General features: G+C 33.9%; 2 protein-coding genes across 2 annotated transcripts; both read right to left on the bottom strand.

The window, feature by feature from the left end:
* Positions 1-2,373: 2,373 nt before the first annotated feature.
* Positions 2,374-9,456, bottom strand: LOC131951421 (techylectin-5B-like). The gene is made up of 4 exons (XM_059313830.1): positions 9,402-9,456; positions 8,293-8,552; positions 3,392-3,559; positions 2,374-2,748 (listed from the first exon to the last, which is right to left on the bottom strand). The coding sequence occupies exons 1-4, from the start codon at positions 9,454-9,456 to the stop codon at positions 2,374-2,376; spliced, it is 858 nt and encodes a 285-aa protein (XP_059169813.1).
* Positions 9,457-13,617: 4,161 nt separating this feature from the next.
* Positions 13,618-16,628, bottom strand: LOC131951423 (fibrinogen beta chain-like). Its single transcript, XM_059313831.1, has 3 exons — positions 15,600-16,628; positions 14,600-14,764; positions 13,618-13,989 (listed from the first exon to the last, which is right to left on the bottom strand). Exons 1-3 carry the CDS (start codon positions 16,626-16,628, stop codon positions 13,618-13,620), a joined length of 1,566 nt encoding a protein of 521 aa, XP_059169814.1.
* Positions 16,629-17,989: the final 1,361 nt, after the last annotated feature.

Genomic DNA, 17,989 nt, shown 5'->3' on the forward strand with positions numbered 1-17,989 from the left:
TAGGTCGGTCAAAGTCCGAAACTTTGCTTGATTTCGGCCTTTGGCCGGCCAATCCGCAGACTGGCCATGGTGGACCGGCCAAAGTCTTAATTAGAAGATCATCTGGCTAGGGACGACCGGCCAAAGTCCGAATTAGAAAATCATGAGCAGATTTTGGGTTTTTTAATGCCGTAAGGATCATGAAATTAAGTCTTTATTGATTATTAATTTAAGTAAATGACAGAAACATTCAAATTTTTTATTGTACTATAGTCTCAATCAATCGATATTATCATTTGTTACAACAAGTTGAACTTTTATGGCATTTAGAATTACATAGCAGCTTGTTATTTTTACACTTGCAGCGATTTGTTGTGCACTTGGTTGTGCAATTGCAGCGAGTGTAGCCTTGGCCCCCAGTCAATGATTGTGAAGATGCGATGGTTCGTAGTGATTTTCCTCAGTGCTAACTGACGACAATAAGAGCAGTTTTTCGTGAAGAATTGAAAACTCACTTCTAGCATACAGTTGTTTTAGAACACCATGTTCCGTTCCTAATTTGTAGAAACCGCCCTCGACGCTCATGACAACTGCAATCACGCTTCGGGGATCACCGCGACCTCTGTCAACATCTGGAACACGATGCGTACATTGTCAACCACTTCACTATCTTTAAATTTTGTATTTGATGTTTTAAGCATCTCAGCACCTTGAGTTTGCAAGCCAGTATGAGCTGCTTATCTGTGTTCCATGATGTCTTGTTTGTTGTGACACAATCTGCAGGTAATGTTCCCTCCGTACCCTTCGTCTGCTTCATTTGGGTACTCCACAAATAGCGTGGACATCTTTGCCACAGGATCCACAAGAATGAGCTGTACAAACAAGAGCTCACAATGAAACCGCACCCAGAATAATGAAAACGCGATCACAACTTAGTCTAGATAGAACATTGGCCAGGACATCCCGGCATTGGCCGGCCAATGTACAAAATACGCTGTCAAGTGTAAGCACTTCGGACTTTGGCCAGTACGTCCCGGCCAGTGCGCGCATTGGCCGGCCAATGTACGAAATACGATCTTAGTGCTAAGTTCTTCGGGCTTTGGCCAAGAGAGCCGGCCAATCCGCGCATTGGCTGGCCAATCCGGGGTTTGGCCGCACTTCGGGCTTTGACCGTAACATATATATATATATATATATATATATATATATATATATATATATATATATATATATATATATATATATATATATATATATATACCACTATCCAAATCAAACAACAATCGACAATCCTATACATCAGAATTAGTTTGGCCGGAAACACAGTATAATTGATATTAAAGATACATTTTGAAAAGCACTCAAAAAACGCATTAATGCACCAAAAAAAGAGTGATGTAGCACAGACTAATCTTTGTCTAAAATAATTGTATATCTGGGAAAAATTGTTTAGTGGACAAAGTTTAAATTATATACATTTAAAATATATTTATTTTTTGTCAACAAATTACGTTTCTAATACGAAAATCAAAGACGTTTTATATACTTATGATAGTAGTTAATTCTAGTATATCGCTACAAATCAAACACAAGATTCGTATGTTTTTGTAATATAATATTTAAAACTTGAAAGTTCGTTTTTTTTTTTTAATTTAAATATAATTTACTGTTAGTTAACTACCTTGAATATATTTTTTCACATAACACAAACATGGGAGATAACTAAGTGTAATATATTTGTGGTAATATAAGAAACTTCAATAAACCGTTGTTTCCATACTATACATTCATTGTACAATCTTATATGAATGTAAGTACGTATCACTCCTCATAAAAAGTGTAATGCTAAAAAGAAACTTGGCGAGGTAAACTGACGCTGTAAAATACATGTCTTAGCAAAAAAAAAATATAAAAAAAAAAAAAAATAATAATAGTAATAGTAATAATACTAATAATAATACTAATACTAATACTAATACTAATAATAATAATAATAATAATAATAATAATAATAATAATAATAATAATAATAATAATAATAATAATAATAATATCAATAATAATAATAATAATAAAATAAAATAAAATAAAATAAAATAAAATAAAATAAAATAAAATAAAATAAAATAAAATAAAATAAAATAAAATAAAATAAAATAAAATAAAATAAAATAAAATAAAATAAAATAAAATAAAATAAAATAAAATAAAATAAAATAAAATAAAATAAAATAAAATAAAATAAAATAAAATAAAATAAAATAAAATAAAATAAAATAAAATAAAATAAAATAAAATAAAATAAAATAAAATAAAATAAAATAAAATAAAATAAAATAAAATAAATAAATAAATAAAAAATAGTATTAATAAGTAATTTACTACATCATGAGTCTACAATGGTAAGCGAAGTTTCATCTCAGTGTACTCCAATGATTCGTGCAGGCTGGTAACGTTTTCCCAGTGAACTCCCTTTCCAAACTCCTTGCTGGCCCAGACACCGTTCAGGTTAGCTGTCAGACAGTTGTTAAACCACCAACCGCCTGTGTGACTGCTAACACAGTTGCCTTCTTGCCACTGGTCATTGTCCTTATCCTTAGTTGAGAAATTCATTCCATTGTGATCTCTCAGGCCGTCCGTGACGTTCCCCTCAAAGGACGAGTAGCTCATCTGGTATTTGGTGGTTTCATTGCCAACAGTAAAGTTTCTGTACAGAGCATAATATTGATTTTTTGTGTACTTTATGTCTATCCTCAAGTCAGTGTAGCCCTGCAATTAGTTAAGATTGATATTATAAATGGTTCGCAAAATATAATACATTCGTACATTGAAATACATTTAATTATTTCCTCAAGTGTGCACTTGAAATAAAATTATCTTAGAGCAAGTGTCCCCGTTAAATTTAGTTAAAAGCCAAATATTTGTTCCAGCACTTAAAACGCCGCATTTTTAAAAATTTATTCTTTTAGTAAAAATGTATTGAAAAATAAATGTATCTAGAAAATACTAACAAGCTTTTATGAATAATGCACTGAATATATTATAATACACCACTATTTAAAAACTACACAGAAAATAGTGGGTAGGAAAAAAAAATATGTATTGAATACGTTTACGAGAATTTAAGAAGAGACACACGCTTTTCTTTATAGCCAGTATTTAGAAAATCCTTTATCTTCTTCTTTTTTGTGCATTATAGCATTACATTTCAAGACTGCAAGAAAGTTGTATTCATTCATTTTTACACGGCAATGCCTAATAAGCAAAAAGTATTAAACATATCATTGTATCAAAAGTGAGTGTATGATTTTTAAAAAGACAATAATAAAAAGTAACGCAATTTGTCGCCGTGTTCTGTTTTAAGCACATTTTTGCTCAAATAAACATAGAACTGTATTTAATATAATCTTACGTTCAATGTAAGTTTTGATATCAAATCATTTCCGAGCCAAAAGTCTCCAGAAACATCGCCAAATCCATCTTTATAGTTGCTCCAGTATTGATGGAAATCAGTAGGCGGCTTTGTCCTTGAACTATATCGAATATATTGGGCATTGTGTTCACTAAGTCCAGAGCGTCTCTGTATGAAATAGAATATTTATAATGTTACAAAGTTTACATGTTACTATTTTATTATTTTAATGGAATATGCTCAGTAGCGTACGCAGGGGGGGAGCAGGGGGAGCGGCCGCTCCCCCTCTCGCCATTTTCAGCAAAGTGGCGCCTTTTTGGAAATTTTTTAAACTCAAAGTTTTAAACAATGATTTTCTGTTAACAAATTATTTTTAGTCGGCACATCTATGTAAATCACAATATTTCTTTTCATGCAGCAATTAAGCAGAATTGTACTAGTCTAGTAGCGTCTACGTTTACAACACGTATTAACAGCTGTATCAAGTTTGTCATTCTAAAAATAACCATTACGATGCATTGCAATTTAAAAAAACCTCTACGGGTAGTACCACTTGGCAAGAGGGGTGTTAACTTTAAGGCAACTGTATAATGTATTTGCTTAAGAATAATTGATCTAGAAAATATTATACATAAATCTTCACACATAATTACTTTATATATACAGTTTTAATCGTGTAACTAATTTAAAAAAAAATACAATACAGACACAAATACAACTGTTGTGGCACCTCTATTTAAATTTACTTATGGGCAAACTGCGTAGTGGTGGGGAAATTTCGACAAGGTCAGCAACGTCATCACGATGAAGTAGTAGTATAATGACAGTTTGGGCGTAGTGATTACGATTACAAATTATATGAAACAGTTACAACCCCCCCCCCCCCCCCCATGGATTCTCTGTAAAAAAAAGTTTTGTCACAATACCACTGCTACTTATTTAAATCTATTTCTGAATCAGTATATATATGTAATTGAATATGTATGTTTAGAACAGTCATCTAAAAACTGACGCTATGTTCACTCTGAGTTGGTTATCTCTCCCCCCCCCACACACACACACCTCACCACCACAATTGTGTAGAGCGACGTTAATGTCACACCTAGGTGTACACTGGGTTGGATAATTGACCTAAAGTGACCGGAAAGTGGTGAATGAAGTTGAACCCCCCACCCCCTAACCCAACCCAAACTGATCTGTTAAGTATATTTGGAAAAACGCGTAACGATGTACCAAAGTACCGTGCCGCCAGAATCATAGCTTTTGGAACAGGTAAAACTCTGAGAATATTGTTTTTTTTTCACAAATACCAGTAAAAAAGTGTGTGATCAATACAGTGATCGAGCCCATACCTGATCACTTTGTTAAAAAATGATCTTTTAAGAACACAAAAGCAGTAGTTAATGAAAAGATGTGTGATCTGAACTAAAGACCGATATTTTAGTTAAATGTATGCTATTATTCCGAATGCTTTTCTATTTTATTTAAAGCGTGTTTTTATACCAACTCTGATTTAAAAAACTTTCATTATGCTGTAATACTTTAACATTTATGATAACAATACATTTAATTCTGATTGTAGACCAAAATCTTTTGTAAACACGAATATGTAGATATATACATATTTATATTAAGAGCGTGATTATTTCCCCTATTTCGCTTGTCTTAATTAATGTCCGAGGAATTATTATGTAAACATTTTTTTTACAAGAATTACAAAACAGATTGTGTTGCCTTTATTGTTTTTGGTTGTAGTGTATATATATATATATATATATATATATATATATATATTGTATATATATATATATATATTGGATATATATATATATATATATATATATATATATATATATATATATATATATATATATATATATATAATACACGTATATAGAACGTGTTCAAAATTCGGCGCCTTTTTGTGCTCATTTCGCTCCCCCTACAACGAAAACCTGATTACGCCTCTGAATATGCTTAAATTTAAACTTGTTGGATACTTAACATATTCTTCTGTTATCAACGTGTAACAAACGTTTTAAATGAATGTATTTAGCAGTCTTAATACTATATATCAGGGTTCGGCAACCTTTTGAAGTGGAAGAGCCAACAGTTACAATTTACACAATTTACCAGTGTTTAAAGAGCCATTAATAATTGTTCCTCACTATTATGGTATTTTATTAGGATTAGCTAAATAATATTTTTTTTTTAAATGGGTTTAAGTATGAAAACATATTTATTTATATATTAAAAGCATACACATGTTTCGCACAAAACATAATAAAGTATTTCAACCAGTTCTTTTAGAATAATAAAATCCAATTATAAAACTATCTCGCCCAATTTAGAAGCTAGTAACTATAAAACTATGTCAATCAAGTCAATTAATGCACAATAAAACATCAAAAATGCCTTCTGAATAAAAATTACCTTTACTATTGGAAATATTTGAAAGAATAAACCGGGAGTGATCTCCCCTAAACTCTCTCGAATATTCTAATATAACACTACGGGGGATGGCAACTCGGGACATAGACAATATTTTAAATCCATTTTTAATTACTTTTTATAATAGAAGAGAATCTCGTAAAAAAAAAAGAATTGCACACATAGTGAACGCCAAATAAAGATGTGTATAATAGTGCGGAATATTATTAGTACTTTATAAAATCACATGTGTTTTTTTTTTTGAGAAATCGGAAATAGCGAAAAGTACTACTTCCGGTCAAACATTAATTACTCAAAATTTGACAGAACCAAATCTCGATTTTTTTTGCACGATTACAAGACTTTCTCTATACTTCGTATATACGAGAAAGTAAAAAAGTGCACTTCGGTAGTGGAAAGCATGGAACCACTGCCACGGGGCTGGCCACATCACAGTTGTGGAGCTGGGCCTTGTGCCTTGTATTTGCCAGCATCTAAAATGGAAGTCTAGCGTTGTTTAACACTAACATATTAATATAGGAAACTAAGACGTTAAAAAATGAATTAAACGCTTAGAATATGTAGTACTTCTATTATTACCATTTTACAACCAATGAGCTGAGAGTCAAGTTTAAAAAAGAAAAATAAATCCTATGTACACATGCATAGTGAGGGTGGGGTGGGTCGGGGGGTGCAGACCGCACCGGGTGACACCATTTAGAGGGGTAACACCATGGCAAAAATGTGCAAAATGTAGAAAAAAAAAGTACTTTTTACCAGTTGCATTAATGATTAACTATAAGTCATCAATTTAAATTATAAGCCTATGTAGGCCGGCACACACATACACACACACATATATATATATATATATATATATATATATATATATATATATATATATATATATATATATATATACAATTTGTTTCTTGGGGGGAGGGGGTGGTGACACCACGTATTGCAGCACAGGGTGACATCCGACCTAGCGACGCCACTGTTTTAAGCTAAAGGCGCAGAATGCATTGTTTAAGAAGTTATAGATTTATTATTATGAGACTCACTCATATTCACAATTATGTATAAGTAGATATTTTATAATATAATCGACTATAAAAGCCAACCTGTATTATGATCCAACCACCACCATCAGTATAGCCATCGCAAAGCATTTTTTTATTTTTATAGACAGTTAGGATCTCTTGTAGTTCTCTAAACCTATTAATATTCCTGGAACATTGCATCTGTAATTGTAAAAGTGTCATTTGTGATATAATGTAAAAAAAAAATGAATATCATTGTAACACGCGTTTCTAAAAATATTAGAGATGTATTTGCAAATATTGTTTTAACAAATAAGACTATAGTCTATTTTAGACATGTGTGTGCGTGTGATTGTAAAACTGAAATTTGAGTCATCGCTCTCGTTTAATGAAATATAATTATGGATTCTGTCTACATTCTCACTGTTAGGATATTAAAACTAAACTAAATTTATCAGCTAAAAATCAGATATTTAAAAATAAAAAACAATTGCATTAGCTATTAATTGTATGGCATATTTGTAAACATTAAAAGTAATGTAGAAATTATTTTGATTTGTATTAAGAAACTTAAGTTTAAAAAAAAAAATTAATGACACTTACATTTATCAGCATTTTGAACATTTCATTTTCCCGAAATTCGTAATTCATAGCCAAGAGGACCATTTTTATGTTCTCGTTATTGCTTAAAACGTTAAAAAGTAGAGTTAAATATTCAAGACTCGTTGCTAAGTTTAGATGGGTTTGGTTTAAATCTGACAAGAGCTGGTGGAAATTGTGTGTCCCTAGATTTTCTTTCCAGTCAACATTTGTGCTGTTGATATTTTCCAATAAATCAATTCTATCTGTAAGCTCATTTAAATTTTCGTTCAAGCTTTGTTTTATTTTCTCAAACTGGTTCTGTTGTTTTGTGTCTGTGTCTTCCAAGTCCGATATAATCCAAGAGATGTTGCGTATTTGTTCGTCATGAGAAGCAAAACTTTTACGCAAAGCGGTAATATTCTTCTCCAAACTTTCGCTTTGATTACCATTAGCACTAAAATCTTCATGAATTGTATTTGTATTTAGTTTTCTTATCTGCTTCTTTGAATTGTCCTTCTTTTCAATTCGTTCTCCAAGGTTTTTATATTTTGATTCAAACACGTTATTTTTTTCAAAAAAAGGCACTTGGTCTTGATTGTTGCTGTTTAAATCTGACACTTTTAATTTCATGTCGATATCAGAATTTTTAAATTGATTTGAATTTTTAAGCGACATCGAAATTTCCGACAATCCGTTTGATTTTATATGCAAATCTAAAACTGATGCTCGGTGTTTTCTAATTCCGGTACTTGCTTTCTTTTCCCTCTTCCCTATGTGACCTGTACGATCGACGTAATGAACATCACAAGACCAGACACCATCCTGACACCCAGTTTCTTGTGTTACCAACACTGTCATCTCCACTGTCTTGGTTGATATTTTACCATCAACTTCTACCCCATCCACGTTGTAATCTCGAACCCTTGAATCTGAGGCTGAAATACTGGCCAATGGTGTTCTCGCGTCTCCATCTATCCTATAGACTGACATGTTGACAAGAGATGATATTTCACTTTCACTCGTAGCGTCTTCTATACAGTAGAGCTGGGCACACAAAGTTTTCTCCCCTTGTAAATGGTTGTCTTCTGTAGTATACAGTTCTAAGCCTGAAATTGAATGGGGTGCTTTATATTACGTTTGTATTACTTCAGTTAAACGTTACAACTACGTTTATCTTGTAGCTCTATATGACTTAGAGGCATTTCAATTAGTGTTTTGTCTGTAGGCCTATATCTACAGTGGCGGAACTAGAAAATAACGGCCACCCCACAGAAACGAATTTTTAAATTACCTCCCTTGGCAAAATTACAAAACAGCTTAATTAATTATTTTTTTCGACCCTATTATTATTAAAATGTATCCACTTTTTCTAGGAATCAAAACAAAAATGTGTTTTACATTAATCTGTTTAACGTGTTTCAGCAATAGGGCCTATGCGTGTATTTAATATTTTCTTTACGTTATGCAAAAAAGTAAAAACAGTGGCAAATATAAAATAAATTTAAGTCGTCATATAAACAAGTATAAACAAATATGAAAACAATGTCTTGTGGCATTGTAGTTCCGAACCCGTATACCTATAGTAATACTTAGTTTTTTGCTCTTTATAAAATGTGTATAGTTTTGTGAAAAGCTATAATACATTTGATTTACAATTTCGATCTACATTATTTAAATTGGCTTAATTATTTTAAATTAAAATATGCATACATTTAAAGTCAGTATTACATGAATGTAACTGACAGCTTCATTGTGGAGCATATGTCCAATTTAAGTCTACTTCTAAGAACAAGCAGATTCCTTAATGTGATAAGGACAAGCAATAAAATCATGTTTCATGTATTAAACACATAAATATCAAGTGTATCTATTCAAGTATGATATACATTAAATTTTCTTTGCCTTAACATAACTAAATCAATAATACAAAACTTAAATAAACCTATAGTACTCACCGCATACAATCATGAAGTTGAAAACCATACATAAAGTCACTACAATGGCAGACATTATTGAGCTCTAGTTAAGCACACACTTTTACCGACGCCTCATGCAACTCTCTTTGTCTGAAGCTAAAATTTCCTTAAAAATTCGACTATTTATGCTTAACAGCTGGTTTACATCTGGACCCAATCCAAAGTATCGTTTCATCAATATCCGTAGTCGAGTGCATTTTAGTACATGTTATGGCTGAGTTCTTGGAAGTTCGATTACCGAAGCGTTATTCGTTCTGTGAGCAGTCATTCCATATATAAATATTAAAGAAAGTGCTCGTCTTGTCAATGCTAAGTCTAGCAAACTGTTGTTCATTTTTAATTAATTGCAATTTTAGTGCTAATTTGTAATTATAGTAACATATACGTAGTGCTTTAGATCTTGAATGTAATGCCCCTTCCACTCTAATAAAATGCATGTTTGAATATATATATATGGTGACAGGACAAATGATCTCAGGACAAATGATCTCAGACAAAATATCTCAGACAAAATATCTCATGGACAAATGATCTCAAGACAAATGATCTCAGGACAAATGATCTCAAGGACAAATGACAAGTGTTTCTTTCAGACTTGTTCCTCCCCGGAGAGGGGTGGGGGTACTTGAAATTTTCGGGGGCGGGGGTAGAATTTTCTGGGAGGGGCCGGACACTGGAAAAAGTATATAATTATATTTCGTTGAATGGGACGGTAGATATGTTTTTTTTTGGGGGGGGGGGGGGGGGGGTGGAGGGGGGGGGGGAGGGCTGTGGGGGTGGGGGACGGTGTGTGTGGGGGGTGGGGGGTGGGGGTGGGGGTGGTGTGTGGGGGTGGGGGTGGGGGTGGTGTGTGGGGGGGTGGGTTGGTTTTAGTTTAGAGAAAAGAGACAGCACTATCAGCCTAGCGCCCGATGTACCCTTCCTCAACGGGCCATTTTTCTCGTCAATAATAGGCCTATTATTATACTAATTGTATTGTTTAGCACAGTCGTAGTACTAGTAGTAGGGTTACTTTGTATTTATATTCAATGTTTCTTCCAGACTTTTTTTCTCGGGGGAGGGGGCACTTGAAATTTTCGGGGGGGGGGGGGGCGGTAGACTTTCTTCGGGGGGGGGGGGGGGCGCGAACACTGTTAAAAGTATATATTTTCTATATAAATTATACAAATTTCATTTCATTCGGGGCGGGAAGGGGGGGGGGGAGGGGGCTTTGCACCCCCCGAAGAGATGCCTGGAAGAAACTTTGTTTATATTGTCAAAATCATAATTTGGATCTGTTCCAATATAATACATATTTTGTAGTATATTAAATGGGTAATTTTTTTTTCAAAATTAGTTTAATAGTTTAAAAATTATATTTCCAATATTATTAGTTTTATGAAATCATATGTTTGCATTGCAGGCGCTTTTTGTGCGGTGACTTACTTTGTGTTCGAACTGTTCGTGTCTGACCAATAGTGTGTTTTCTGATAGCTTCAATAATTTGGTGGTCTTTATGTCTGTAATACGACCCCCTTCCCTTTACACTTTTGGTTATATTAGATAGTTAACGTTTGAATAATTTTAAGGCAAATATGTGTTGATCATTGTACATCCACTGATCGATACTGTCATTCTGTAAACACTAAAAGACACTAAGGTTTACTAATTATGTGGTTACAATTAATCTTTTAACTACTTACGTGGATAAAAATGTGGTGTCTAGTTGGCCAAAGTTAAAACGATTATACGTATTTATCGAATGATTTTTAAGAGTAAAATGGTAGGTGTTCTTTTTTACTTTATTGTATATACGAAGTATAGAAAAAGTCTTGTAATCGTGCACATTTTTTTTTTAAATTGAGATTTTTGCAAATCTCGACGTTTTACAGCTCTCTGAGTCAGAAAAACATAATTTTGCAATCGTGTCCGTATGTCTGTGTGTGCATGTGTGTCTGTGTGTATGTGTGTATGTGTGTAAACCATTACAACTAGGTTGATGAAATTTCATATGTAAGTATTATATCAAAATCCAAGATACGTACCAACTTTTGAGTGATTTCCGATAACCGGAAGTGGAACTTTTTTTACTTTGAAATTTTCAAAAGCCTATACCTTGAGTACTATTTTAGACAGATAAATGAAATTTCACTTGTTAGTAAAATGTCTAATTCTCTACCTTCTGTCAAATTTTGAGTAGCGTTGTCGGGAAGTAGTAATTCTCGCTATTTCCGATTTCTCAAAAAACGCATGTCAATTTATAAAGTACTAATAATATTCCGCACTATTATGCACACATTTTATATTTGGTGTTCACTTGGTGTGCAATTCTTTTCTTCTACAATATTTTAAGTATTTAAAATGGATTAAAAATCATTTCTATAACAGTGAAATATTGGTAGATTGTATCTTGGGAGTGTGTGAGATTGCATCAGGGAGATAGTGGCTGTGCGCATGCGCGAAAGAAACAAGTGAAGAAGAAGGCAAGAACATGGCGTAGCTGGACTGAACACGCTGTCTGTGTAAAAACGAAATAAATATGAAAAACTGCAAAAGAAGGCTTGTCTTGTGATTTCGTATGTGTAATATAAAAGGTAAGAGAAAGGCCTGTAACAAGTTCATATCGTGAACCCAGTCACACAAAAAGCTTGTGACAATGTCTATATCTCGAGTTGCCATCCCCTGTTGTTTTATATAAGAAAATTCGAGAAAATTTAGGGGAGATCACTCACGGTTTATTTAATGTGTTTCTGACTGCATGATTTCTAGGCTGAGTTTAGCTGTCTTAATAATGGTTAAAGTTTTTTTTTCTTCAGTAACTTTATTATAATAACACATTTTGGTTCGAATGTTCAATGTCACAAGCAAGCCCATCTTGTGTCATGTTGTTCCTATCTGGTTTAATTAATTGTCAATAAAAAATGTGTTTTGTTCATAATCAACAGTAAATACAATATGTAAAAATCACAGAAAATACACACAATTATTTTATTATTACTTTTCAACTTTATCTACATCTATAGATGTCATGGCTTGCATTACAATCAAGCATAAAAGCTCATTAGCAATAGAAATTGACAGTAAATGTTTTTTTTTTTTTTTAAATGGCTGCACATTGTTTGAAATCTATTTACTTGAACCTTTGAATGTTTTAAACATTCTCAGCGAATTTTATGACACATTCTACTACGGCCTTCAGATTAATAATATATAACACAGAAAAAATGCATATAGTTATAATGCAATGGTTCTAGCATGCAACAAGTTATTCATGCTATTACAAAACAAGACGCAACTTAAATAGAGACGGCGTGGTCTAGCGGTAGAGAGCTGGACTGCAAACACTCGAGTCTAGAGTTCAAATCAGTGGAACGTCCCCGAGGGAAACAAATGGGGCTGGGCATAGTACCGACCACATTATCCCTTCATATGCCGAGGTCTATTAATCAGATTAACTCTACTTTATCTGACCCATGTGTCTTGGGCACGAACGAGATTTTAAGAAGGGGAGAAAATATAAATGAAAGCTCAAATTAAACATACAATACGATATCTATTTAACAAGTACAATAATACATTACTCCCCTCCTCTCACAAATGCGTAAGGCTTTTGCAAATTTTTTCCTCTAATGGTTATGAAATTCTTTGTAATAATATGTTTTTCTTATGGTTTTCTTATTTGTCGATTGTTTAATTTTTTTTGTTTTGCAAATTTGTTTTTTGCAGCGTTTGCTAGAGACTTTTGACTACAGAGGCGTAGCGACCCCTCCCGGCGCCCGGGAACAAACTTTTCGATTTGCACCCCCCCCCCCCTCGAGATTTTGATTTGCACCCCCTCCCCTCAAACTTTCGATTTGCACCCTCCTCAACCTCCTCCCTAAGGTCGGCGCCCGGGGACATATGTCCCCCCCTCCCCCCCCCCCCCCCCTCGCTACGCTACTGTTTGACTAATAATAAGTAACCACAGATATATTAATTTTTTTTTATTTTATTATTATTTAAGTTGTTATTATTTAAGTTATGTAAGCTTGGATTACCCCTCCCCTCCCACCCCCCACCCCTTCAAAAACAACTTTCCGCTTCAATAATGTTATCGGCAACACTGAAATTCCGCCACTTAGTAAATGTAAACAAAACATAAGCGTTGTTTTCTTCTTATAACATCATGGGAAACAATCTACATTTTCTAGAATCAAAATAAAAATTAAATCGCTTTCTAAGGCAGACGAAGCTTCATCTCAGTGAACTCCAGTGAGTCACGCCAGCCCGTCAAGTTTCCCCAAATAATTCCCTTGCCGAATTCCTTGCTGGCCCATTCACCGTTTAGGTTGGACGTCAAACATTGGTTAAACCACCAACCACCTGTGTGACTTTTAACACATTGGCCATTCCACCATTTATCATTGTCGTCGTCTCTAGTGGAGAATTTCATCCCATTGTGATCCTTCAAACCGTCCGTGGCGTTCCCGTTGTATGACGAGTAGCTCATCTTGTACTGGGTTGTTTCATCGCCAACCGTAAAGTTGCTGTATGTTGCATAGTAGTGTTTTGTTTTGTATTTCATATCAATCCTCAGCTCGGTATAGCCCTAGGAATAGTTATAAATTTATTTACAAAAATATCTATAATACAACGACAAAATATGTATTATAAACAAAAGGATACAATAATAATTTAAAAAGACAAACAAAATAGTAGTTTTAGAAATAGTGTGTGTAATGGTGATGATATAGTAATAATGTTATAGTATATATATATATATATATATATATATATATATATATATATATATATATATATATATATATATATATATTTATATATATATATATATTTTTATATTATGTTTATTCCATTTGGGAGATTGAAATGGTATTGTTGAAATGATCTTCGAACAAAAAGCATTTACCTAGGTATCAAAGATATTACAAACAGCAGAATTTTCACAGACTTTGAAATTTCTGTAATAATTGGTTTGTTTTTTAACAAACTTGGATAGAAGGCTGTATTTTCATTAGAATTGGTGTGTTTGTAAGATCTAAACATTATTTAAAATAAGTGTATGCACTTCAATGTAATATGTTTGGTGATTCACTACTATCAATACAACTTTTAAATAATTTAAATCCACACATATCTCGCAGGTTTTAATGTGATTTAAAATAATTTAACTGGTTTTATAGTTATTTCAATCTTACAATCGACGTAAGTCTTGAGATCCAATCGTTGCCAAGCCAAAAATTTTCTGAAAGTTTACCGAATCCATCTTTATAATGGAGCCAGTATCCTTCGAAACCATACGCAGCAATATGTCTTCTATTATATGGGTTTAGTTGACTGTGTCTGTCAAATCCGAAACGTCTCTGAAAGAAAATTGCGATCATATGAATTAATACTAGTAAGCAAAATTTAACTTAGTTTTTACTCTTTTCTTTATAATTATGTATATATAAATATATTTTTAAAACATCATTTATTTTCTCCTATTTAGTGCATTATTACATAAAAGCTTGTTGTTAAAAAAGCTTTTAATGCACCTTTTCAGTACTTTAACATTTTTAATAGGCCTACATTATATTTGCGCACAAAATGAGCTCGATAACGCGCGAATAATAGTGCGAAATAGTAGGATAAGACTTACTAATTTCAGAAAATGTTCATTAATTCATACACAATTAATTATTCAATCATATAATAAATTTAATGCTATTTTATTTTTGATATAGGATCTTGACCCATATTTCAAATTTTAGAGAAATTGCTCGATTAGAAGTGCCCGAAAATTCGATCTCCCTTGACGACAGACTGACGAAGACAGACCGAGTAAGCAAATTAAATAAAAGCGTGTGAAAAATCAAACCAGTTATTAAATATTTCAAGCTTTTTCTTCTTGAGCCAGACATCCGTGTATATGCATAATTTTGAAACGAACCTGAATTATAATCCAACCACCGCCATCGGTGGCAGAATCACATAACATTTGTTTACTGCTGTTTGTTGTGAAAATCTGATTGAGTGTGGAATTCTGACTCGAATTTCGTGGACACTGATTCTGAAAAAGGTATACGCTTCATGTGTGATGTTGTGAACCAAAAATGATGCATTAATATCATTACAATTTTATAAATGAACAAATTGTTATTGCGATCAAGTTTATTGAATTAAGCAACATATATTATACTTTTAAAAAATACTTACATTTAACAAGGTTTTAAGAATTTCGTTTTCTTGTATTGTATACTTCATAGCCATGAAAATTTTTCTTATTATATCAGATCCATATTGTGTTCCAAATTTTGTAACATTTAAAATTAGAGATACATAATCAAGACTATTTTTTAAATGTAGTTTTGTTTCATCTATAGCAAACAAAACGTTTTGCAAATTATACAGGTCAAGACTTTGTTTTAAATCATATTGTGTGTCATTGCTATTCTCTAACACAGCGATCCTAGATTTTAGTTGGTTGAACTTTTTAATAAAATCTTGTTCCATGTTATCATATTGTTCTTGTAGATTGTTATCTTTCTCTGACAACGTCGGTAATTCGGAAGACATATAATTTAGCCGATACTTCTCCCATCTAGCAATGTTTTGAAGATTGGTAACATTGTTTATCAAACTTGCGCTATTGTTTATTTTAGTGTTTAATTCTCCAGATCTTAAATGCCTGTTAAACATTCTATCTTGCTTTTTCGAGTTCTCATCCGGGTTCTCAAACTTTCTTTCATTGCTATAAGCTGATTCCAATACTTCATTATTTTCCTCCAAGGGCTTTGATTGATATCCTCTTTGTTTTTCTTTGTTAAACTCGTTTGCATCGACGTGCTTGTTGTTGTTAGGATTACAACTTGACAATTTTAATTTCATGTTCAAATCTCTATCCGTTAAATGGTTCAAACGCTCGATAGACATAGAAATTTCAGAACCTTCTGATTGTATATTCAAATCTAGAAATGAACGCATATCTTTTCTTGATCCAGCCCTTGTTTTCTTTTCCCTCTTCCCTATGTGACCTGTACTGTCGACGTAATGAACATCACAAGCCCAGACACCATCCTGACACCCAGTCTCTTGTGTTACCGACACTGTCATCTCCACTGTCTTGGTTGATATTTTACCATCAACTTCTACCCCATCCACGTTGTAATCTCGAACCCTTGAATCTGAGGCTAAAATACTGGCCAATGGTGTCTTCATATTTCCATCTATTCTATAGACTGACATGTTGACGAGAGAAAATATTTCACTTTCACTCGTAGCGTCTTCCACGCAATAAATCTGGGCGCAAACATTTATCTCCCCTTTGTAAATAGTGTCCTCTTTTGGGTAAAGTTCCAGGCCTGAAATGTAAAGGGATATTATACTGTACATAAATTTACCCAGCTTAACGTTGCGATAATGTTTCTTTTGGTCTATTTGACTAGATCAGGGGTCTCCAAATTACGGCCCGCGGGCCGGATGCGGCCCGCGAAGTCCTCTCATCCGGCCCGCTGAGATATTTTTGTCCACGGAAAAAACGTTTGTTGGTGATGGCTGAGGAACTTTGCCCAGAAAAATCAAAGACATGCCTGGAAGAAACTGGCCCCCGAACTGAAATTTGATAGTTAATGCGGCCCTCGGACTGAAAAGTTTGGAGACCCCTGGACTAGATATATTTTAATGCTGTATTGTATATGTATTGTTTTGTATTTCAGCTTCAATAAAATGCATTACGTTGTGTAATTGTTGCAATACATTTGAATGGAAATATGATGTCTATATTGACACAATTATGGGTACCTAGGTCTAAAGTTAAGTCTAGATCTTTACATTTTACCTATAACGTAGAACACATAATACAATGATGTTATAATCCAGTCGCATTGAATGTTTGGCCTCATATGTACAACTCATTTCATTATACAATTTAACTAACAAGATAATAAAGGAAAATAGATGTCACAGCTTTTAAGTGGCACTTGCTAAGTGCTATAAACAAGTGTACTTATTTTTATGAAGTAAACTATTGACTTGCTAATACCTAGACCTAGACCTAGACCTAGACCTAGACCTAGACCTAGACCTAGACCTAGACCTAGACCTAGACCTAGACCTAGACCAAGACCTAGACCTAGACCTAGACCTAGACCTAGACCTAGACCTAGACCTAGACCTAGACCTAGACCTAGACCTAGACCTAGACCTAGACCTAGACCTAGACCTAGACCTAGACCTAGACCTAGACCTAGACCTAGACCTAGACCTAGACCTAGACCTAGACCTAGACCTAGACCTAGACCTAGACCAAGACCCAGACCTAGACAAAGACCTAGACCTAGACCTTGACCTAGACCTAGACCTAGACCTAGACCTAGACCTAGACCTAGACCTAGACCTAGACCTAGACCTAGACCTAGACCTAGACCCAGACCCAGACCCAGACCCAGACCCAGACCCAGACCCAGACCCAGACCCAGACCCAGACCCAGACCCAGACCCAGACCCAGACCCAGACCCAGACCCAGACCCAGACCCAGACCCAGACCCAGACCCAGACCCAGACCCAGACCCAGACCCAGACCCAGACCCAGACCCAGACCTAGACC

This window comes from Physella acuta, unplaced genomic scaffold (genome assembly GCF_028476545.2).
Source record: "Physella acuta isolate Inbredline_101_S28 unplaced genomic scaffold, ASM2847654v3 ptg000812l, whole genome shotgun sequence".
Lineage (NCBI taxonomy): Eukaryota > Metazoa > Mollusca > Gastropoda > Physidae > Physella > Physella acuta.

Bases quoted from the DNA above. Each gene is read 5' to 3' on its own strand.
- LOC131951421 (XM_059313830.1), bottom strand. From the start codon at position 9,456: ATGTCTGCCATTGTAGTGACTTTATGTATGGTTTTCAACTTCATGATT. The intron at 8,553-9,401 runs GTGAGTACTATA...ATTCAATTTCAG, and splicing joins CAACTTCATGATTGTATGCG to GCTTAGAACTGTATACTACA. The intron at 3,560-8,292 runs GTAACACAAGAA...TATTTCATACAG, and splicing joins CAGTGGAGATGACAGTGTTG to AGACGCTCTGGACTTAGTGA.
- LOC131951423 (XM_059313831.1), bottom strand. From the start codon at position 16,628: ATGTCAGTCTATAGAATAGATGGAAATATGAAGACACCATTGGCCAGT. The intron at 14,765-15,599 runs GTAAGTATTTTT...ATTTTCTTTCAG, and splicing joins TTCTTAAAACCTTGTTAAAT to AGACGTTTCGGATTTGACAG. The intron at 13,990-14,599 runs GTAAGATTGAAA...AACTATTCCTAG, and splicing joins TCTCAAGACTTACGTCGATT to GGCTATACCGAGCTGAGGAT.